At 44.4% G+C, this 25544-nt stretch overlaps 1 protein-coding gene across 1 annotated transcript; it reads right to left on the reverse strand.

Annotated features, from left to right (window-relative positions):
- Positions 1-2779: 2779 nt before the first annotated feature.
- ube2j1 (ubiquitin-conjugating enzyme E2, J1) lies at positions 2780-25409 on the reverse strand. The gene is made up of 8 exons (XM_010882823.5): positions 25069-25409; positions 16925-16998; positions 16487-16618; positions 15719-15803; positions 13197-13302; positions 9016-9142; positions 8619-8762; positions 2780-3088 (listed from the first exon to the last, which is right to left on the reverse strand). The coding sequence occupies exons 1-8, from the start codon at positions 25097-25099 to the stop codon at positions 2816-2818; spliced, it is 972 nt and encodes a 323-aa protein (XP_010881125.2). The 5' UTR covers positions 25100-25409; the 3' UTR covers positions 2780-2815.
- Positions 25410-25544: the final 135 nt, after the last annotated feature.

A 25544-nucleotide genomic window follows, 5' to 3' on the forward strand; every position in this document is an offset into this window, starting at 1 on the left:
ATCCAATCTGCGTGTATATACCAGATTGTATTCTAGTCCTTTCATATTACTGGTCTGTGCATATTGGTATATACTTTCAGGATCTGTGAACTGTGAGATAACATAGGCAATTGTTTTTGTTCAAGGCATTTATTTTCTGATACAATATGAATATCTAGCATTTAAATACACTCTGGAAATATGAATGTATATCTGACTGACTACTTCTGACTTGAAAAAGCAGAAGGTGTCTACAATGAATTCTGTATTCATGTAAATAAAGCTTTTACATGACTCAAACATCATGAGAATTCGACTTAGACACTCTGAATATGTTTTCCCTGTAAGTACAATGTGTACACAACATTGAACTGTGTCTCAATAAAGGGGAATTACCAATTTCTTCATCCTTTTCTCAACCTTTGAATTAATGAAATATATCCATTGATTCCTGAAAAATATAACTTAATTCCTAAATGAACTTCAAGTTCAACGGTACCCATAAAAACACAAAATGTGGAGTTTTTTTTCCAATCCAATGCTTGTAAACACAATATACACCAATCTGCCATAACATTATGACCGCCTGCCTAATATTGTGTATGTACCCCTTGTGCTGCCAAAACAGCCCTGACCCATTGAGGCATGGATTCCACAAGACCTCTGAAAGTGTGCTGTGGTATATGTGTATCTGGCACCAAGACGTTAGCAGCAGATCCTTTAAGTCCTGTAAGTTGCGAGGTGGGGCCTCCAGGGATCGGACTTGTTTGTCCAGCACATCCCACAGATGCTCGATTGGATTGAAATCCGGGGATTATGGAGGCCAAGTCAACACCTTAAACTCGTTGTTGTGTTCCTCAAACCATTCCTGAACCATTTCTGCTTTGTGGCAAGGCACATTTTTCTGCTGAAAGAGGCCAATGCCATCAGGGAATACCGTTGCCATGAAAGGCTGCAAGTGGTCTGCAACAATGCTCAGGTAGGTGGTATGTGTCAAAGTAACATCCACATGAATGGCAGGACCTAAGGTTTCCCAGAAGAACATGGACAACAGCATCACACTGCCTCCACCGGCTTGCCTTCTTCCCATAGTGCATCCTGGTGCCATGTGTTCTCCAGGTAAGCAACGCACATGCACCTGGCCATCCACGTGATGAAAAGGAAACTTAATTCATGAGACCAGGCCACCTTCTTCCATTGCTTCTTGGTCCAGTTCTGATGCTCACGTGCCCACTTTAGGCACTTTCGGCAGAGGACAGGGGTCAGCATGGGCACCCTGTCTGCGGCCAAATAAGCAATTTAAGCTACAGTAGCTCGTCTCTTGGATCGGACCACACAGGCCAGCCATCACTACCCACGTGCATCACTAAGCCGGTTCAGCGCTGTTCCTTCCTTGGACCAGTTTGGAGAGATACTGACCACTGCAGACTGGAAACACCCCACAAGGGCTGCAGTTTTGGAGATGCTCGGACCCAGTCGTCTAGCCATCACAATTTGGCCCTTGTCAAAGTCACTCATATCCTTGCGCTAGTCCATTTTTCCAGCTTCTAACACAACTTTGAGGACAGAATGTTCAATTGCTGCCTAATATATCCCACCCACTGACAGGTGCCCTGATGACGGGATTATCAGTGTTATTCACTTCACCTGTCAGTGGTCATAATGGCTGATTAGTGACTGTACACAAGCATTTTATTTGCTCAAAACATGGTTACAAATGTATGCATATTAAATTGTTGGATCCATATCTGTCTATTAATTTGAGAGTGGCAACATTTCTCCAGCGCTGTCTTTAGGTTTTTACAAAAAAGTGTTAGGGAGACACATTATTGTTGTTGTTTAAACTGCTGATAGCCTCTTTAATTACAAATGATGTTCTTTTGAGGACTACAAAAGCATCATATTCCTATCTTAAGCGCTTCTTTGTTGCTAAAGGTGCACAGAAATATAACCAGGTTCCTACATCATAAACATCATTCATAGCCTCGATCAGCACAATTGGCTGAAAAGCAGGAAACAGAACGGCACTCAGGCTCTACAATGACAGACATAATTATGGATCCCTGGCTGCATCTGTGACAGTCGCTGCTAAACAGAAATCACCAGAGCAGTGACTAACCAGTTAGAAATTGCAAATAAAAATTAACTGCATACAATATATGATGCATTTTGCTTCCTTTTACACAATTAGAAACAAACAAACTAAATAGCCTTCATTGTTCACATGGCATATGACAGTGCAAGTATATGACTTGTTAAATATGGAGAGCAAGTCACTGTCTGTATAATAAACAGCTGCCTGACAAATTCAAATTGGAGCAGAAAGCAGAGCAGCCTTTGTATGGTATTTGAAATCATTTCAAGTACTCTATCTGGGCTTGATTGAGCTTGCCTGTTCTAACGAATCAATAAAATACTTTACATCGTCAAGTGACAGCCTCAGGATTTATTTGACACTGAAATCTATGCAAATGTCTATAAAAACAAATAAAAAAAGAGACAGGCACCTATTTGAGACTGATTGTTTTACAGTGGTCCCCACTCAACCCAAGCAGACTAAAGCAAACAATGAAAAGTATTTGAAGGATTTCAAATAGTACTCAAACCCAGGTTTGATACAGTCCTGTACTCCTGGAGACGATACTCTGTTACAAATGCAGTATCCATCTCTACACACTCTAGAGTAAATTCTACGTAATAAGGGATTCCCTGGAGGTTCTGAGGAAGTGAGACATCCCTGACCTCCACAGGAATGCAAGTTACGGTCATTGTAAAGCAAGCCCGTCTTAGTGGGGGGGGGGGGGGGGCCCGGGGGGAGGTGACAGGCCAGGTGTCATCACAGCTCGTAATCGAACTTGTACTCGTTGGCCAGGTATATCCTTCGGAAGATGAGGGCGGCCAGGAGCAGGGTCAGCACCACGATGAGGACCACGGAGCCCGTGTGACCGGCATCCCGAGGGGGTCGGGGGTCGGCGGGGAACGTGGCTCTGCTGGCGGGCTCTCTCTGGTCTCCCTGCCGCTGGGTCCGCCGCTGGCGGGGGCTGAGAGGGCGGCCGCTGGGGGCCGGGGGGCACGGCGGGTCCTCACTGGCCGCTGGAGCTGCCTCAGCCTGGGGAGGGGGCGACACAGCAGGTAAGGGATCACACAGTGGAGCCACAAGGACGCACACACTTGAGCTAGGAATATGCACACTTACATGCATGTAACCTGGCGCACGCACGCACACACACGTTACAAATAGAGACGCACACAATCCAAATATACATATACACGCACGCACAATGTTACCACTCCATGTTCTGCGCGTAGACACCACCGCTTACTTTACTCCCTGTGTGTTGACATCCAACCCTCAAGACTCATCCAAATGTATTTGTACCGTACTCTCCGTTTAATTTTTGATCGTTTGTAGATTATTTTAACCACAGCGTTGGAGGTAGTAACTGAAGCCTAAAATCTCCTAATTAGTGTACACGACCAATACATTTGGATTTCAGATGCACAAAACACCCACCCACGCCCCAAGACACACACGGTATAAGAACGTAGGCACAGGAACCCACACAGACACACAACGCGAGCACACAAAACCATGCTGGGGGCTTTCTTTCTGTAGGCACATCTGTTTCGGCACAACCACCAGAGACTCGATGCCTTGGTGTTCCTTCACACTCGCAGCAAACTGCGTCATGAGCTTCTCAGCAAATTTGTACATTCCTTGATAGTTGGTCTTTTGATTATTACTCTCTTTGTAGTGCAATAGTGCAATGTCACGACATTTCAATCACATCTCAGGGCTTGTTTCTCCGCTCACAGCTGTCACCCCGTGTCAGGTGTAAAGTTGGGACGTTAAGAAATCCAAACAGATAAAACAGACACGTCTTCTATACTGTTGCCAAGATACGGTGTGGAAAAAACACCATTACACAACAAGAAAGTTATTTCTAGGGAAGTCATAGTTTTCCCCTCAGTTGTTTAAGAATGCAAAAAGTGCCTTGTAGGAACAGATGAAAATATGCTCTGGATCCCCAGTGATAAGAAGGATCATCCTGGTTGGAAGCTGGAATGACAGGGGTCTAAGGTCAGGGCACTTTATTTGATTTCCAATTACAGAATCTACCAATTATGGGGGGGGGGGGTAGAAGTATAAAAGTGAATTACTCCATAGGAGACATGAACACCGTAGCAACGGCGTGGGGGTGTCAATCTTCATGCTCCGTTCCAAGACAGTTGGATGGCACCGGAACAACAAGCCAAACATAAGAACCCAGTATTGGTTTACCGGTAATAAATGATAAAGTTAGAGAGAGCAAATCCACTCTCAAATAAGATTTACAAAGGTGCTTTTTATATAGTCTGTGTTTTATAATCCTAGATGAATGGATGACCAGAGTCCAGTTGTTCATCAGTAGGAATAGGTATTAGTGCACTCTTAGTCCAGTTCATTCTGGAGCCAGAGAATGAACCAAACAGATTGATCAGGTTTTGTGTAGGTAGGACTCTGGATTTAGGGATTATTTAAATAAAGAAAGTTGTGTCAGATATTTTATTTAGGGTGTCTGTAGCATTACAACCATGCATTCTTGTGTGTAATCTGATGGCTTGAACACGAAGCTTGATGGAAAAGCAAGTCAAGACATCAATGCACAATCCTGTATCATTCCTTCACGGAAATTAAATTGAGGCAATCTCCTATATGATCCTCTTCTTCCAGATTTTGGTCTCTTGTGTATAGCTGTAATAGAAACCTCATCCAGAATAAGTGGTACAGCTCCACTGTCAATATTGTGGATGAAATTCTTCTGCAGTCAAGGTGATAGAACATTGCTGAATTTCCTTCAGAGTTCACAGGGCAATCCGCCCAGGTCTTGCCTAAGGGTTTTAATTGTTTCTTGGATTTCTCTGAGCGATTTCCTCATTCAGGAAGTACCGGTCCTCAACCCAGGGAGGGGATGCTGCACTCTTCCAAAACATTATGCATGTTTAAAGGATTAGCATCTGCTTTAGATGTATTTAGGGATTTGTAAAACTGACAGAATTTGACATTAATGTCCTTGGGAGATGAAAGTACTCCCCCAGTTACAGACTATTACAATTTGACATCAACTAAGAAGCAGTCAATTTGGGTCTAGACATTGTGAACCTGAGATTGAAAGGAATATTTTCTACCCATAGTGTTAGAGATCCGCCATAAACTCAAAAAAAGACACTGTGTAAAATGCTAATAAAATCATTCATCCATATATTTAATTGAAAATAGTACATAGACAACATATCAAATGTTGAAACTGAGAAATTGTATTGTAATTGGAAGAATACATGCCCGTTTTGAATTTGATGCCAGCAAAATGTTGGGACCGGGGCATGTTTACCAATGAGTTGCATAACCTCTTCCTTTAACAATACTCTGTAAGCATTTGGGAACTAAGGAGACTATGCTAGTTGCTGTTGTAATGCTGTTGTAATATGTGCAGAATATGGTTTTGCATTGTCGTGCTGAAATCGTGTCCGTTTTTAATGCAGTGACGCATGAGGGCCTGAAGATCACGGCCATCCAATATTTGTTTTCGGCCTTGTCCCTTGCATAGAGATTTCTCCGGATTCTCTGAATCGTTTAATGATATTATTGTACCTTAGATGAGAAACTCTTGGCATTTTCACATTGTGAAACGTTATTCTTAAATTCTTGCACTATTTTCCCGGGCAGTCTTTCACAGTGGTGAACCTCCACTTCCTCACTTCTGACACTTCCTCTCTGGAATTATCTTTAAATAGCCAATCACGTTACTGACCTGATGCCAGTTGACACCTAATTAGTCGTCTGATATGCCACCAGGTTTAGTTTTTTATTACACAACTATTACACAACTTTTCCAGTCTTTTGTTGTCTCTGTCCCAACTTTTTCTAAACGTGTTGCTGGCATCAAATTCAAAGAGGGCAGTTTAGTTGACTGTCCACATTTTGGGACATGTGCCTATATCCAAATGAGGGACCATAAAGGCTTTCCCTAAACTAACAGTACAGAAAACCTTCACAGGTCTGCCCATCAAGATACTCCTAGATAAGGTAAGCAGCATAACATGACTGACTTCAGAAAAAGTTGCAGGTCTAAAACATATTGAGCCTTCAAATGTTTATCATCTGATGTGTACCTTTCAAAAATAAACCTGGTACATATTTTGTTAGCACCTTGTGGACAATGACTATCTCTGCAGTATGCAGTCATTGAAAAATTCAACGAAATCCTGCTGATTTCAAGTGACTGCAAATTATCATTATACATTTGTCATTAGTTCCATCTGAATATAACCCCCGTTATATATTTACTATATATTTATGCACACTTGGCAGATAAGCCATTTCCTCATTCATTTTCACTGGTTACAAGATCTTGTTAAAAGTGAAAAACGGTCTGACATGATTTGTCTTGATATCAGCATTTACATAATCATACAAATCATTATATATCCACTGTAGCTCCCTGTGAGTCATTTTTGATATGTTGTTATTATTAATGCAATTTTTAACGTTAGACAGGCTCAGTTCAGAGAGTTAATTTTATTCAAAGGCTGTGTCTCGTACGGAAAAATACCCAAAAATGTATAACAAAAATTAAATGTAAAGCAATCCAACTGGTCAAAGGAAATAAATGATTAGTCGACCACATCAAAAGGGTTGTTTATTGTTTTGCTGGTCCATTCTGTGAGACATCAAAGTTGAGACTTTGCATGAAAATGTCATGCCTATAATGCTGGAATTGCCTCTAATTCAACAACAACAACAAGGCTACAGTTGGGTGTTAAAAAATTGAACTTTTTCTATAATGCCGCTTTAAGGGCGATGACTAAACAGTGAGTAATACGGCAGTGCACAGGCTTTGTACGGACGGGGAGAAAGCTGAGTGTCGCTCCTCCTAATTAAGGGCTGGCTGGAGGCCATGTGCCTCTGTCATGCAGAGAGAGACATGGGGACAGAACAGGGACTATGTGCAGTTATCCTGCCAACTGTTGACATGGACACAGCAAGACAGGCAGTGAGGAGGCAGTTAATGTTTGATAACCACAGAACCAAGAGGACAGTCAGTGGCCCCGCTCAGTGGGCCCCTCTCACCCCTTTCCACTATAAAGATACCTTGTCTACTACATATGCACAGAGAGATCTTTTGTGTTTTAGGCCAGGTAACTGCATAAGCACTTTCAGTAAACATTAAACACACGTTTAGTCAAATAAAAAAAATGACAAGATCTGTAGTCTAGACTCAACCTACTGAGGATGCGTAATCTTACCCACTGATGTGATAAATCCCACCATTTAGGCTACATTGCCACAGTCCCCTCAGCTGGTTATCAGCTGTGGTCAGACATGTGGGGATCAAAATATGATTCCCCTCCTCTATAGGAGGCAGCAAATTCTACAAGTGAAAAAGCCAAAATTACTATGACATTCTGAGAAGTGAAGAATCACGTCACATTGTTTGGCATACCCAAAACCCATAGTAAGTTGAACACAAACCGCCCACTGATATTCAGACTTGGCCATAGTCTCAAATGACCTTTACCATGCGTGGAAATGGCGATGTTCACCTGTTACCTTTATGTATGTGTACGGAACATTATAACCCTGATATCCAACTATAGAGAGTATATAAGGAAACAGTTATCTTGGACCTTCACACACAAATGACTGGTGAATCCCATCCCACCCCACAGAGTTGGAGAACAGGGCTTTACAGGCGGGGCCAGAGAGAGTGCTGCCAGCACCGTCATCACACAGAACACAGCACAGACACTCCTCCGTGTCATCACACGCGGTGATTAAAATAGCGCGTTGCGCCGAGTGAGCGACAGGGGCTGACGTAGGCCGACGGAGTCAGCGCGTTACATAATGCACTATGGGACATGAGGGATGAATTACGGGATAACAACGCTGCCATATTCTCCTGCTTATCCTCGGTTCTGGAGGCCAGGCACCTTCCACTGCCTCTCTCCGTACCTCCCAGGACGATGGCGTCTCCGGAGAACACGGACCTCGGGACGGCGTCTGTGACAAAACGCCATCAACGCAGGCAACAGTGCCGAAGTCGCAACCACGGCAACACAAATCTATGGTGGAGATATTTCTCAGCCAAGCAAATATCTTCTATATGCAGTAAAGTTAATTCTCTGCTGACATGGGATAGTTCCGCTTATTAAAGATGTGTCTATAAGCGAGTAGTTAGAATCTGCATTATCATCGTTATAAACCCGTTTTTCTACCCAGGTTTTTTCTTCCTTCCCCAATATTCATCCCTAATTCCATCTAAGACCTGGTCTCATCGTGAAAAAACGGATTCCGGAGAGAAACACTGTGGCAGCCCTTCCTCACGGGTATCAGTGACAAAGCGTTCCTCCCGTTTTCCACACCGCTCCTCCAACCAGGAAGTCACACGGCCGAACGCGTGTGAGGTGCACTCTCTAAGTGGACGACCTCGGTTAGCACTGCCGGGAGCCGGGGGCTAAAGGTGCGCTGAGATTAGGAAATCCCAGCTGATGACGCCTCGCCACTCCCTGGGCGACGCTGGACCAGTTCTATCGCCCATGGGGCTTCCCAGCCACAGTGAAATGTAACCCTGCATAAGGCCTGGTGGGGTTCCTCTCACCTGGGCCTCCGCCTGCTCCGCCTGCTCCACCTGACCTCCAACCGGGGGGGAGGTCTCTTCTCGTGAGTGAGTGGGGGGCTCCGTCTCCGCCCCAGTGCTCTCAGTCTCCGCCCCTGTGCTCTCACTGGCCTGCCTGGACTCTGCCTGCAGGAAGCAACGCACAGGAAATGGCTTCTGTCACCCCCAATGTACTCTGGTGCGTCAGAGAGCCGAGGCCAGACGCCTAGGGCGAAAAACACCCCGGTCTTTGCCACTCACTGCCTGCGACCGCACAAAACGGAGACACAGAAACATCCTATTCTGACAACCGCAAAGGCTTTTGAAGTAAAGGGACTATGAAGTAAGTGAATAACACTGTGAACAGAGCAGGACTTTGGGCTTGCAGTGGCGAACATACCTTGAAATTGATCTGCTGCGCGAGCTCCTGGTCCTCCTGGTCGTCTGGGCGGGGATTAGTGGGGGAGGGACAAAGAAGGGCCGAGCGCATGGTACAGCCACACGTCTCACAGCAGAAGTCCTGGGATCTGTCGGTGGGTCAACAAGGAATATATTCAATATGGAAACTCGGTATTGCGACACAAGAAAATGAACCACACCAAGCAACACAGGCCTGGATGGGGTGTATGCTTTCTGGTGACATACAGTTCAAAATTGAGTTACTTTAAGTCAGAAATGTTGTCAAGAATTTAAACACAACGGAGGATAACTGGTAACTGGAGAAAAACAAGTCTGGCTGTCGTAATATTTTTTTGCAGACTGAGTGGAAAACACGGTCCCATGTAATTCATGATGCCATGGTTTTGGGATTCAATCCCAAAGGGAAGTATGAATATATACAATGCCTTTAAAAATAGGCACTTTCCTCACATTTTGTTGTGTCACAGACTTAATTCATCACTGATTCAATGTATTTTGGTCACCATTATTAAACACAAAATACCACATAAAAACAAAGCGAAAGCAAGACTTTATGAATACTTATTAACATTAAAAAAATAAAAATAATTGGCACAAATAACAGATTATTTTTGTGTGGATTGATTGAAAAACAGAAATCTAGCGTGTAACACATGATGTGGAGAAAGTGACAGGGCGTGAGTACTCTCCGAAGTCACTGTACACACTCACCACTGTAAAAGCGCTTGGTAAATTTAACAAAAACATTTCTACGTAAAATGTAAATAGTCTTCATCATGGATCAGGTTTCAAAGCCAAACAGAATAAAATCAACAGCAATTTCTAAGGCACTGAAAAATTAATTGCATGCCTTATAACCCATAGGCCTTTAAACACGTACATTTGAACTTTTCAGTGCGTGCAAAGTACCCATGGGTACTGAACCCACAACCATGGCTTGATAAGCACCATGCTCAACAAACTGGCAAAATGCATGAGCTACAATTCAAGAAATTTTTATATCGTTATATAAGAGCCCGCAACATATCACACATCCAATGAAAAAAGAAAAAAAGAGATTTAAGTGCTAAGTATACAATTTATCTACTGCAAAATGAAAAACAATCTTAGGAAGTGCCTTTAAGTGTCAAATGTTTTTGCATGCATTCTGTCAGGTCTCATTATGCAAAACTCCAAAACGTTCTCTCCATGAAGCTGGGGTGAGAATGCAGACTTACGTTGTGGTTTGTAGATTGTGCAGGGCGGCTTACAGAGGAACAGGGTCTTTTTATATTTTCATAATTAAAAGATTGACACATTACCTTAAGCTGGAAAATGCCACTTTGTGTTGCTATCTCCTCTCTTTTTTTTTTATTCCTTTCTGGAGCGCTTACGTAGAGGGGGGTGTCAGAGCAATACGTATTTTGCAATGTGAGATGAGATGTTCCCGAACAGATTTTACATGGTTTTCTATTTTCTGGCTACTCTGCGCTCCAAAAGTGCTGGGAGCTCACCCAAAGCATCTTATATCAGTACATGCATACATTTTTATACTTTTTTTTGTATAAAAAAAAAAGCCCCCCAGTCCGACACACAACCCTTGAAAACTCAACCCTGGCACTGAAAGCACCATGTATTACAAACTGAGCCACATGAGGCCCTATTTAATTCAGCACTTACCAGCGCTGTCCAAGTAGCTTAACTAACATGATTGAAAAAGGGGACCCCCAGGAAATCACAGTCACTTTTCAATTGCAAATGAACAACATATTTTGCCCCTCTAAACCAAGACTAATTTCAGACATATTACACAGTGGATAACAGTTTACACACGCTTATTGGGAATTCAGCCTTTGTTAATGTCAAGTCTGAAATCCAGATATGTCTGACCTTTAAAAAGATTTAAAAACAATTGTAGTTGGGGGGGGGGGGTTGGAGGGGGGGGCAGCCTCAGCACCCCCTGACAAGATTCTGAAAGTCGCTTCTATCGTTGTATTGTCAGCTATTCACGCTACCGCTCTTCCTCCTTTGCGAGTCACGCTGCCAGAACAGATGCGCTGCGCTCACGAAACAAGCGAAGCGCTCTATTGAGATATCTGTTTAGATGGTGCCGATGGACTGAGAGATCAGACAGCTTTTACTGGCACCAAGATGACCACCAAGGTTTGAACCTTGACTGTGCCGCTAGCTGACAAGTGGCTGGGAAGCCCCGTGGGCGATGGAAACGGTCCAGCATCGCCCAGGGAGTGGGGAGGCACTGTTGGCTGGGATTTCCTAATCTCAGTGTACCTTCATGGCTGGCTCAGCTACCGGCAATAAAATGTTTTCAAAATATTTAAATCAAAATGTTGTCACAACTACTGTTTTCAAGAGAAGATTGAGCTGTGAATAGTCTTACGGGTTAGACTATCACTGTTTGAAATGATCACTTTTGATAACCGCTATTTACAGATTAACATGCATTTGGTAGAATATGCTACTTTCTTCATCTAAAATACATTTTCTTAAGAACTTCCTGAAATAGACTTGTTTTATTGTGATATGGCTTGTATGCGTGGAAGCCTGAAGATCTCAAATCTGATTCTGTTAATTAACAGTAAATTACTGTGAAACTGGCAGTCATTTGCATGACAATTACCGCCTGACAAAATGTCACAGCCCTAAATATGGCAGTACCACAGAGCTAGGCTGAATCCCAAACAGAGCCATGTTCTCTGGTCTATGCTGTATGTTCTCTAGTCTATGCTCTATGACAGCCTGAGATCTCTCTGATGCGCTGATCACAGGCTGTTTACCTTGAGACATTTGGCTGCAGCTGCAAAATAAACAAACTCAGAGCAACGTACAAATGTATTGTAGATTTTGGTTTGTCAAAGATGACTTCTGTGTGGGTACGTGGCAACGTGACAAGCCGAGTGTGGATCAAAACTCATTATGTCTAGACAACATTCAGCTATGGCTTTGAAAGAAATATTCACCAGAAAAAAAAAAAATAGATACAACTCTATCAATCAAATCAAGCGTGACCTCGAATGAGTTGCTGTTCTCCTAATGTACCCCCCCCCCCACACCATCCAATGTCATGCTTTGATAGGCAGAAATGAAAACCATCCGAAATGTTGTCTCCCTCTTCCTTCTGCATTATTAACGCTCTTCATTAAAGCAGCCTGCCTGCCAGCCACAGAAACTTCCTCACTTTACTTTTATGTCAGGAAAAAGAGCCGAATCAGGAAGACACGATTTCCTCCTCTATATTTCTCTGGTTCCTTACCAAGGGCCCGGGGCCATGGAGTTGACTGACAGCTCTCACAATTACCACAGGACACGGAGACAACCAAGATGCCAAAGCCCGAATCAAAGCAAACTTGCTGTCTCAGCCGTAGCAATGGCAGGCTTCTGTGAAGCAGGGGCCTTTCTTTCATCATGGAGACGAACAGACACGCTGTGTTCTGCGTGTATTTATAGACACGGACGTTTTCCTGTGTCACATCTTATCTTCATGTGTTAATGAAACAGCCAGTCATTAAAGACCCTGTCCTTAAGTGTTAATACAACGGACAGTCATCAAGGAAGCGTCCAGAACGGCACCCTATCCCTCGATTCCTCTACTTTAGACCAGAGCCCAAGTAGAGGTAGTGTGCTATAAAGGGAATAGGGGCCGTTTGGGACACCGCTCTTGCCCCCCCCCCCCCCCAGGCTTTTTAATCCATCTCCGAAAGCGAGCATGTGTTTGTTTCTTCAGAGGAAGAGATCCCTAAGACGACGAGGAGAAAAGGAAAGAGCCCGGACGTGTCCAGACACGTGGGAACCTGAGGCCCTTTCCCACAGGCACGGATGCCATTGTCACATGCCTATTGCATTTAACCATCACTTCCTGCCCAACTTTACGGGACAAACGGCCAACCATCACCATGTTCTCCTACGGATGTACAGTTAGTCCTTATTATTGGATGTAGACATTGTGCACGATGAAAGCGTCTACCGGAAATACAACATATGTCTTCCTCACGTGTGGAATGGGTAAACACGAGAACAAACAGCAAGACAAACATTTCGACCAGGGCGAACTGAAAGGTCTCACCACCATTCATCCATCCAACCCCTCTCTGTGAGCACAGAGTTAATTCAGTGGAAATAGAGTTACGAGTAAACAGTGGACTGCTTTAATCTGTGCAATCTTACTTTTTGGCCAGGGTTCTCCTCTCCTCTGGGGTATAATCAAGGGATCCGATCGCACCCTCTCCTTTGGTTGGCATGAATCCGATTATAGCTATCAGTGCTGTTCTGACTGAAAGAGAAACAAACACAATTAGGAAAGGCAAACCAACAAACGCTCAAAGAAACTGTCTGTAGACTCATAATGTGACTGAACAAAGGGAGACGCTAAATCTCATGAAATACCATGCAAGGCTGTCAAGTTCGGCGCCAATGTTATGTAATGCGTTGCGGGAGTAATGCTTTGTTTTCTACTGTATAAGCCCGGATTTAGTGAGCCTCTCTGAGGACATCCGCTGCTGGAACTCCTCAAATACTATTCTTCATTTGACATGATGGGACACTTATACAATATGGTGATGAGCTTATGTGCATTTCAACTACATGGCTGCTTCAGGGGTATATATATATATATATATATATATATTACACACATACACACATACACACACATATAGACCCCTGCATAATAAAACTTAGGGCAACGTACAAACATCTTGTAGATTTTGGTTTGTCACAGATGACTTGGGTGGATACATGGAGATATATATCTCCATGTATCCATGAATAAAAACACAGAGCTGTACATTAAAATACACACAGTACTACAATATACAACCACTTAATATAACAATGTATCATAACAACCTTTGATGTAGAATTATAAGCCCCTCTTCACTAAATTCTGCATTTGTAATCACTAAACTGATGCCATCTAATTTGCATAGGAAGGAAGAGAGGTGACAAGATATATTTGATGGGACAAGCAGAGACAGACTTATTGAGATGCAGTTTAAGAGAATTTTGATTAAACATTATACATTTTAATAGCTTTGCTTATTTACTAGATATTTATACAGTTTCCTGTTAATAGAACTTACCTAGCTAGATTAATAAAGCATAATCGCCATAACTACCTTGGCTAGCTTGCTTATTAACAAATGTTTTCTACCTGGTTTCGAAGTAGATTTCTAGCTAGCTATTGTCGGGTGTGAAAATGGGTTTATCCTCAGTTCTTCAAACACTTCTGTGCTTTCAAATACAAGAAAATTATGATATGCATGAATGAGAATATCTCTGGATGAGCTTCTAAACCTGCGGGAGTAGGCCCATTGTACTCCCCAGTGGTACCGCAGAACCAACCTCCGCCAGGGCTGGCCAACTGGTGACATAAAAATTCCACTGAAACGTATTATCCAGCCTTTCCTCCCACAATGAACCTTTACTAGACAAGAATGCGAGCCTCCTGAGGAGACGAGACACCAGAAACCCAGCCAGGGCTGACCAGTCTCGTGTCCAATGCCACATGACCCCCAAAGGGCAAAAGGAGAAGTTATGTCTGTTACTATCTTTTGTTTTGTTTGTACACATCAATGAACGTTATTAATACCTGAAGTAAAAAGAATAAAGGCAGTGCAGGAGCACCTGATTCTCCCATTGAATTCTATCGGAATACATTTTCATGTATGCCAAACCTCAATTTCCGGTGACATTTTTCTTATTTACTTTGTTCTGCTATAAAGTCTTCTTTTCAGCCCCATCCAGGTTTCACTCCATAAGTTGCAGGGGGAAAAACAATGATCGAAACAATCCAGAACACAAAAACGCCTGCGCAAAAAAACATTTGCATAGCTATCTGCCTTAATTGAAATTCAAATGAAAAAAGTTAATCCCTTGTTTGTTCCTTCTGGTCCCTGGCAGGCACAGAGTGAGTGAGAACGGGATGCCGGGCCAGGTTTAGTGCAGCATCTGGAGGAGCATGACTGGAATGGTCTGGGGAACGGTGTGCCGAACTGGTTGAAAGTGCGTGTGTCTCCGGGCTCGACCAGGCAAGGCCTCGCACCAGGTCCTGCTGTTACAGGTGAAATGTCTCCACCCAGGGAGTGGTTCCGAATAGTCGTAGCAGCGCAAGTCACTACCTAGCAGCATTGCTCTGTCAGTCTGGATCCTGGTCTAGGCATGCCAATCGCGGCCGGAGGGTCGGCAGAAGGCGCTGGGAATTGGCACAACACTGTCAAGGATGGAGGGGTAGGATGCCTCATCTCGCCTTGCCCTAGCGACTCCTTGTGGCCGCTCGAGAGCTTACAAACTCGATTGTGGTTTTTGACCAGAGAACACGCACGTCTCCAAGAATGTAGATTTTTGCAAAAACGTCCTAGCGCATTGAGCAGCTTGATATTGAACCCAAGGGTTTGGCAAGATGTGAACATATCTCGATCTTCGACTCTCCTGAGCCCAATGGGCTTTGCTGCAATGAGGAAAGCTCATAATCGCTAAATGGACATCACAAAATTGGGAAGGGGAGAAAATATATATACACACACACACAACTGAATTGTCTCTCTACAACCACGCTTACCGAAAAGCTAGCTTTTCAATGGCACAGTTTGCAAGGCAGAGGAACTGAGATTTTGTACTAGTGGGGCTCATGAAGGAAGCCATACTGTTAAGCAGGCACTGTGACACCTGTTGTACACTGGGATACCTACTGCTCCAAGATGGCTGCCATGTCTCCGGGTGATGGCCAGAGATGCTCAAACAAATCTTCTTCCCTACCTCAAATCTCCCATTGGCCTGAAAGAGAAGCAAATCCATAGAATTACATATGTAATGAAAAAGAGAAAATTCATAGGATTTCTACGACAGGATCCCAATTACCATATTGCTGTCTATGACAAGCAAGCTACAGGGAGAAAGATGGAGGGGAGGACAGAGGGAGGCTCTGAGGGGAGCTGAAGGAGCGATGTTAAGAGAAAGAAACAGAGAGTGCCTTCAAAGACCAAGTAAAACCTGCCAACATGAGTAAAAAAAAATTATATAAAAGAAACTGTCACAACCTTTCTGATCCACTGGCATTCGTTCTTCCGGTTATTACAGCTGCATGAAAAAACACATTCTCCCTTCCTTCCCACAGAACCATTCAAATCCTCTGTGACAGTGCAGCCAAGTTTCGGTTCTGACAATACTGACTCAATTCAATGCAATCAAATCTGGCTCTTGGATAAAACAAGATGCCTATAGATGTCTCTCTTCTAGTCTTTGATAAGCATTTGATTGTAACTTAAACTAACACAACATTGTCTGTAATGGATTGAAATGATATGACTATTTACATCAGTGCCTGGTTTGTATTAATAATATGGCATCTCATGGGTTAGTGATGCTGCCAATATACCAGGGTTAAGGGGCAACTCACCCCTTACTGCGTTACTGCTTAAGTGTGTGTGTGTGTGTGTGTGTGTGTGTGATGGTCTTACAGTGAGGAGGATGATGCTAGGGGGCTTCATGGGGTACTCTGGGGGCAGGACTATCCTGCCGTGGTAAACCCCTCCATCAAAGTCAGAGTCCGGGGGTCCTCGGACAGAAAAGTGCCACTCAAACAGGTTATCCTGTGGGTAGACATCAACATACCTCCGTGATTGAGCCAGCTAGCTAGAGTCGAGTATGAGGGAGCCAGAACAATATATATATATTTTTTAAATGGTCATCTGAAGAGTATAATACAAAAACATGGAAAATTATTGTCACATGTTTTACCAGGTATATTGACGTTTATAAGGACCTAGGGAAAAGTTACAAGGTATAATCAAAATAAAATTGAGATTCATTGCCCCAGAAGGTTGGAGACCACTCCTTTGGCATTATTAAGTGACAGTTGATGAGCCTGACTAAGGCCAGGGTACCCCAAAACTCACCTCCAGTGGCTGGGCGTGATAATGCTCTGTGGGGTCCCTCAGTTCAGCTGCCTCCTTCATCAACCTCTTCACAGCTAGCACCCAACCGGCACAGAGAAACAACATCACAGTTAACACCAGGTAAAAAGACTGGATGACATGCCATCACTGCTCATCCCAGCTGACACAGAGCTCGGAGTTTACTTCCTCTGGCACGCGGAGTCCCAGCTCCGCCGCCTGTCGTTCTACATTCCCATCCAAGGACTGATGCTACGTGAGCCTCCCGATTTGAGGCACACGGGGCTGGAAAAGCACTTCAATCTGGGCTGAGGGGAGGCTAACGCAGACAGACAGTGAATGCAGACAGGGTCCTATGTACAGTGGTGACAGATCAACACACGCATGATTGACTCAAGCCTTTAAGTGGACGGCCTCGCAATGCACGGATTGTGAAGTGGCGAAAAGTTATTAGCATGTCTGTTTTCTGTCCTATTTGTTGCTGTCACTGTGACTACAAATAAGTAGGCTGTGCTACATAAGACGCCTCCTCTGGGGAGGTTTGTAAATAGTTGGGTCCAATTAAAATCGGTTTGTGTATTTCTAATTAAAATATTTATATATTTAAAAAAAAAAAACACAAGTGAATGTTCAAAGTCCACAATCATGCTTAGACCACATCAGCGGACAACGTTTGAGGTTGGGAGAAAAAGAAATCTCTCACAGAAATGTAGATTTATTTTGGTGTGGTTATGTTAGTTCTGCATCTAGCAAGTGGCTGTGTTGATCAGTTAGTCTTATAGAGGACACGGGATGGTGTCTGCAAAACAAATACCCAGTGGATTTATGAAATATAAAAATCGCCACCATCCCGCCAGGAAAGCAAAGGCTACTTTGCAGGTAACATTTAAATTGGGGGCCGAAGGCGGACCAGCGTTTAAGCACGTACATTGAATCCTTGAGCCGGCAAGGTGGGAAAGAAAATCCGTTGTTCTGTCCCTGAGCAAGGCAGTTAACCATAATTCAATTTGCAAGTGTTGGGGTAGATGCAGAAAGTATCTGGGTTGGCCGTGGAAAGCCTTTATCTACCAGAAGACTGTTCTCATTAGCATAAACGCTAACGGCTACACAAAGTGTGATACAACGTGCGCACCCCACACCCACTGACAGAAACGTTCTGTTCAGAAAGTCCCAGGGATAACAAATCACAGACGCATACAGTAAATGTTTCATGATAAACCTGGGCAAATGAAGGTCCCCGATAAATCTATTCACTATTGTAAATTGAATTGAATTCCGTTTTAATTCCGCAATGCAGGTTCTAAGGCCCTAAGAGAATTGGCACACTCAGTGCCACTAAACGCGCCAACTAAACTCCACGCACCCACGTCAGATTAAGTAAACAGGTTTATACAGCAGCACGGTGAACATCACCTATAGCCAGGGTCAGCATCGTGTACGGGATGTGCTTGTAACAGCTGAAAACCTCTGTCCGCTTGCATTAACCCCAGTGACATGGACATGAATGCCTCCGGATGGTGTTACTCAGGAAAGGATTTTCACCAAAGGAAGGTTTCCCTTCCAGCAGTAGCAGGTCCTTTAACACAGCTGTTAGAGCACGTGTCTTTGCAAGTTTAATGACGACATGGCCTTTGGTTTAATGACCAGTGGCTTTATTACACATGTACCGCCGGGGGTTGGGTTGCTGTTGTTGCCCTGTGGTTTATTGAGGGGCGTACAGCACAGAGGTGATAGGAGAATGAACACACAAGTCCTGTGTGACGCAAGATGTCCGCATCTGCTTCACAAAAGCCTCCAGTAGCGGTCGAACGAAAGGTCAAAGAGCTCTCGTGACAACTCTTGTCACTGAGTCCTCCAGTGCTTAGGCGAAGCGAAACCAACAAGGGGAACATAATTGGAAAGAAAATTGGAAATGTGGTACTCAGAGCAACTGAATTGGTTTAAAATCTTCCGGAAGAGTAGACGTGAGCCTGTGAAATGAGCTCCGGCTGAGGGCTGGAGGATAAAAGGAGAACGTGGACAGCCTGGTAGCACCTCACAATGTCACCAGCCATCAAATCCTTGCCTCCTCTACAATGTCTCCTCAGTTCCTCTTAAAGCGCCCTTCATGGCAGGGTCCAAGAACCTGCTCCACTTTTTTTTTTTTAGGTATCGGGGGAAAGAAGGACAGATGAATCAGTGATTTGACAGCTTGTAACACTTTTGGACAAGGAAGGCAGTTCAAGGCAGCGGAAATGAGAGGCTTTGACACCACACGCCTCCCCGGGCACGCCTTCCATCTGATCCCGCCTCAGGCCGGACACCCGGGGGGGGACGTTCAGCGTGTGTGAAATCAGAAGGCCCGGCACAACCCCTCCTGGCACCCGTGTTTCCCCACCGATGACTGGGTCACCAAGAGGGCAGCTGCCCACATCAAGTTCAGCTGTCTGTGTGAACAAGACAGCGTTATGACATGCTAATAAGTGCATAAGACTATTAATTCACACTTGATGCCATTTCAGAGAGGGAATGAGAGGACAAAAAGTGTGACCAAAGCAACGGGAATCATATTTTCCAAAGGAAAGGACTGTCTGCTAAATCTCCTTTCACAGCCTGATTTGCCAGCTTAGTGATGAAGCCAGCGGTTTCTATTGACATTTTAAATCAAGCTTAGAAGTAATCTTGTAGGAGAACAGACACAACAGATGTATTTATGTCTACAATCACAAAACAGAGAAACACTCCCAAATATTAAACAGCCTGGAAATATGTTAAAAATAGATACTAGCTACAACAAAGCTTTCAGAAAGTGCGTTGGAGTTTCTACTGGAATAGAAGTTGAACACACTACAGTAGAATTTTTATTAAATGTATGTAACCACTAAATCTATTGTCAACTTGAACCACTTCACAAAGGGAATATAAATCCAGTTCAGTGGAAGCATCATCAAAGTTGTCTTCCACTCATTGTTGCTATCGCCCTGAACCCAAACAACTCCCGAACAGCAACGTGTTGCATTCTTATAAAACGTCATTTATTTATATGGCTATAGGCCAGCTATTAACTGATATTGCTTGAGCTATTATTTTTTTAGAATAACAAATAGAACTATCTACTCTTTTGTTGAAGAAGAAGGGGAGAGTAAGTTCCTTGTACAGTTAAAATGATTATATTCATCTGTCCTCATGCAGTATATTGCGGTATATGGCATAGAGTCTACAGGGAACCAAGGAGTTGTGGCAGAAAATATATGTCCCATATATTTCCCAGAAACCCTGGACCACAGAAGACAGCAAGAGTAAGTTGCCCTGACAGGCAGTGTGCATTGGCCCTGTCCAAACAGGAGAAACTCATCGGCAGGCCTCGACATGACAAGCCTGCACAGCGGAGCCAGCAAGCCTTCCTCTCACACACTCTCCAGAGCACGTTCACACCCCGGAGAAGATACTCCCGGGAGTCGGACCACGTGTGCAGAGGAAATCCCTGGAGTGTGCTTTGCGGCCGGAAAACTGTTCCCTGGGGTTAAGAATGAAAAGTGAAGGAGTCCACAGCCTGGACGTCCGACAGACACAGTTTTCGTCAGTGAGGTGAGACATTGTATCAGACGTGGCCAGGCCACACGAGCTGGGTGAGGGCCACTCGGGGGAGCCTCTGGCTCCGTGTTAGCCGGATCACAGCGCCGGCTGGACGTCCCGGCTTTGATGGCATGGCCAATGGCAGCTCAGACACTGACACTAAGCCCCCGGTCACTTGCCAGGTCCTCCGGCCACGGGCACGCCGTCGACGGCAGCCTATCACAGATCTCCGGGAGCGGGTACTCCCTCCAGCTGTGGCACTGTGGCCGTCTCTCCGAGCAGCTGGCTGACTCGCTTCGAGGGCACTTTGTAGAAAACACCCCCACTATTGGCTAACATGGGGTCGGGACAGCAGGCTGGTAGCACGAGGAGACACCAGGAAAATAGTATTTACTGAGGGATTTAAATTGGGATTTGATAAGTAAGCAGGGTTTAAGGGGTGATGTCCAGATGAACCTCCCGGGGGGGGCGGACTGCTTGGGCGCAACACACCCCTGGAGGATTACGAGGATGAGACAGCTGCCGCAGCACTGCATTGTGGGCCGACGTAGCGAGAACTCCTTATTCCTATCAAGACTGTACACTTACCCTTCTTGGCCGTGAGGCTGCCAATGCCTGTGTTACTCAGGCACGCAGGATAACTATGAGGTTTGATTCTGTTTTGGCTTTTTTATGAACCGCCTTACCGTTCACAGGCTTTATTATGTTATAACGGAAGGTTATGTAAAACTCAACTGTGGCCATGTAAGCACTTGGTTCTCCTGCTGTGTTTAACCCGGAGCTCCACAGATCACTGCAAGAATGAGCCGTCCCTCAAGTGCAATTCGCTTGGCTGGGGGATTAAATGCTGGCTCCAGCTGAAGGAAGACGCGGTGGGCTTCAGAAACATTCGCCGCACTGTTTATAACAAGGGGGGTGGGGGGAGGGGTGGGGTGGGGGTTCTTGGAGAAAATCAAAAGCCTTGCTTTTTTGCGTGTGGGAGGTCAAATCAGCACGTTCTCAGAGCAGCCTGGTGTACTTCTGTGTCTCCAGGGGGACAGGAAGGGAGACGAGATTACATTTTCAGACCCAGCCGAGACCATGAACCCTGGTGCGGGCTAAACCACTCATCAATCCCCCATTAAAGCCACTGTGGGATGAAGTGCTTGCGGAGTGAGAGTCAGGCTACGGGCTAAGCATGATGATTTAATGCAGTAACTCACTAGGTAGGACACAGGCCTAAAAGGGTTTAAGGGAAACCTTGACAACAACGGAGCATCATTTTCTCTGTAAGAATCCGGCTGTCACAAATCCCACACTAATACCAATAAGGACAAAATTGACAGCGTGCCGACACACGTTGCTGACGCAATGAGAAAACGCTCGATCAGTTGCTGGCCTCGCTGAACACACAGGTCCGGGCGCCTCATTCCTCAGAGACCGGGCGAGCTTCGGAGTGGAACTCTGTACGTGTGAGGGTACTCATCTCTCAGTGGAAGCCGTCCTTGCCCTCACCGTCCGCGAAGGAGGAACGTACACACGGAAGCCCAGCGGCGACACACAGGACGAGTGGGGATCTCTCCGCCCGTCCGTCCACCTTTGTGTCCCTGGAACACCCGCGTGCATTTCGACACGGGGCGCAAAAGCCGTGTTGGATTTTCTATGGCCTGTGCCTCAAATGGCACCCTATTCACAGAGTGCACTACCTTTGACCAGAACCCGGGTAGAAAGTTGTGTTGTACATATGGGCTAGGGTGTCATTGGGGACGGTCTACGTAGAGTCCTTCTCAAGCTGTGTCTCACAACAACAATGAGTGGGAGTGACAGGAGGAAAGCCTGCTCAGCCACGCAGGCCTCCTCACTCCTGCAGTGAGCAGGGTTTCAGTCAGTGGCCCTGGGGGAGTGGATTATAATCCTGCACAAAAAAAAAACATTTTACGTAACACATTTTAGTGTTTGCAGCTGGGGACGATTCAGGCAGGGTTGGTCCTGTGAGGATGGAGACAGGGTTGCGTAACTCGGAGGAAGACACGGCGGGGTTTAGGGACGCCGGTCACTACTAGCCCCCCCCCCCCCCCCCCCCAAACCTACAGGAAGCCAGTGTACCAAATGACACACTGTTCCCTGCACAGTTAATTACTTTAGACCAGGGCACCTAGGGAGAAGGTTGTCATTGGGAACTGGGCCTGAGGTTGTCGCTGTGCGTTTCCAAAGCGTTCTGTTCCCAGCTGTTCGCTCTACGCTATGGGAGGTAATGCCAGGTCTCAGAGACAATGTCACACTCACCTTACAGTGAGCCACTGAAACATTTGGAACACGATCGGCTCTGAGAGCAGGATTTCCATGAGCTCATCCACACATAGAGGGGGTAACGGGCATCTCCAACATGTGCATTTGTAAAGAGCACATTAAATTGGGTTCGAATCACATTAAGGCAGATAGCCAGTTTTCACCCATTGTCAATCCTAAAAAATGAACAAACCTAAACATGTAATGGAGGATATAGCCTTTTCCAAATGTTTCAAGACAGATCACAATTAACATTATGTAATTATTTATGTGGGTTTGAAAAACATTAGGGACCCATGTACCCTTGTTACCATAATTCAGTAAGCAGAGCTCATTAGAATATGCAGTAATACCCAAACATGCAAATGAGCATATTACATAATTGTGTTCTATCGAGATACAACACAATCAAGAGAAAAAACAATTATTACGAATGTCTGTACAAATCAATGACATGTGAGGTCATTTTTTCAATCATTCACTTACTTACAGTTCCATAACCAAACTACATGCTATTAAAGTCAGTGTGTTATATTATGGCCGATTACCCATTTACAGTGTAGACTAGCTGTTTCTTACCTCAGAGTGGTTATACCGTATCTATCCCCATTTCACTTTCATCCTGTTAAAGGACATTACATCTGCACTTCCTCATGCAAATGCATTTTAGGATTGTTAAAAGCTGACTTACATTTCGGCCAAGGTGAATGGTGACCATGAGACTCAGCACTGCCCAAAATTCACAATATTAATAAATGCTACAATGTCCCAAAGCACCAACTGTATTTATTATAATGTGTTATTAATAAAAAGGATAATATCAAAAACCATGCCCAAAAATCTTCTTCATAAAAACAAGAGAGCTATACGTGTCCCCTAAATTGCATTGTGGTATAACCTTTACAAATGACACGATTGTTACTCTGAATGAATGAAAACAGGAACTAATTTAACAGCCATTTATGTGGCTACTTATGTAAATGTATGCCCTGGACCTGCAGAGAATTGGGTTGTTTTTTAATCCCCTTTTCTCTCCTCCCCATTTTTCCAAAAGTTTCTGCTTTTTCAAAGAGGAAATCGTGTAAGTCAATGTGTTAGGACACACTCTCTCGCCTGATGACCTTAGTTAGCTCTGTAGGCGCCCATGCTGCCTTGGGCAGGGAGTCACTAGAGTGTGATTGGCTACATCAGGAAACCCCTGCTGATGAGAGCTCCCTGATGAAATACCCTCTACTAAGGGTTACTAGACATACCCAATCAAAGTTTAATTTATAATTTGTTTGTCCATTCAAAGAGGCATCAGATTTGTGGTCTCACATGCAAGCGTAATGTTCATAACGCTGGAGTAGCACTAATGCATCTAGTTAGTTCCCCAGAAGTTTGTTAATGAGCTACCTCTTGGTCTCTGTGTCCTTAATTTCACCCATTTTCAAAACTGGTACCATATCTTTACTTGAACCTTTCTGAACAACTTATCTCCAGCCTCTGCTTTTTTTGGCCCCTTCCCAAACATTTCTGAGACTTCCTTAAATCTAGCTCTCTTGCAAACCTACAGCAAGTGTTTCACACAATATTATGAGCAGAGAAAATCTCCCACCAACCTGTGTACTTCTATACATCATCTAGTGTGAAGAACAGGAATGACAGCCCAGATATGCTTTATGCAAAAACGAGGTTTCAGTACATTTGACATCTTTCTTGGCACAGCTCAAGGCAAGTCACAGAAGGCAGAAAATGACATCTGGAAACCGTGCCTAATTTGACTGAGGGTGAAACCACAGCACCACCTAACACATGGAGCTTAGTGTAACTGATTAGAACTGTGGTTGAAAGTGACATGCCTTAACCCACTCAGTGTTTCAGGTTCGGTATATTTTGCAGCTGTGTGTGTACACAGTGAGTATACAGTGTGTGTTTGGACCAGGCAAGACAGTCGACGGTAACATTAACGGTTTATGACACAGGTTCACTATTTTAAAGTAGTGCTATCTTTCAGTGTCATCGATGTGGAAGTGGAGGTTAGCTTACAAGTTAGTCTATTAACCGACAGACTGTAAATGCATGGTGATCTGTTCATGTCATAAACCTTTGTTTTTACTTGGGGTTCGCAGAACATATGGCATAACAAGCTAGTCACAGACAGATCACAACCATAGTATGTGCGAATTCACTAGTACGGCATCAATATTGTAAACCAGATGCGGAAATGATTACATTGCTGTACTGCAAATCCCTTTTGCTAGGCTTTCTAGCATTAGCTCAGCGAGCCATCATAGGTTAGTTAGGTCGATATGCCGCAACGTTAGTTTAATTTACCAACTTACCTGGGCTCTTGAGGTTGTACTTGTTCTCCATTTCAATCAAAATGCAGCTAGCGTGTGTTTAGGAAAGACAGCTGGCCTAACGGTAGCAGCTAGCTAACCTAACGTAGCAGGCAGCTCGATAACACAGACTTTTGATCAGTCTGAACCGTCGCAAACATGCAAGGAATGTATTCGGTAAAGCTCACCGAGAACTAAAGGTTGTGTGCCGTTAACCCTAAATAGCTGTCATATCAGTTGGTTTGCTAGAAAGGAAGTCCTGACGTGGCATAAGTTTGTTGTTCAACGAGTTTGGTGGGACTGACCTGCTCGCAAACGAGAAAAATGTCAGTTGTGTGACGTCACATGAAAAACGTAAACAGGAAGTTGGACTGTAATGGATTCATGGATTGTACCGGTTTGAATGACGCAACTTTATTAACACATTTATCCCTATGGGAATTATACTTAGAACTTTAGTGCTGCAAGTGCAATGCTCT

Source organism: Esox lucius, chromosome 18 (assembly GCF_011004845.1).
Source record: "Esox lucius isolate fEsoLuc1 chromosome 18, fEsoLuc1.pri, whole genome shotgun sequence".
NCBI lineage: Eukaryota > Metazoa > Chordata > Actinopteri > Esociformes > Esocidae > Esox > Esox lucius.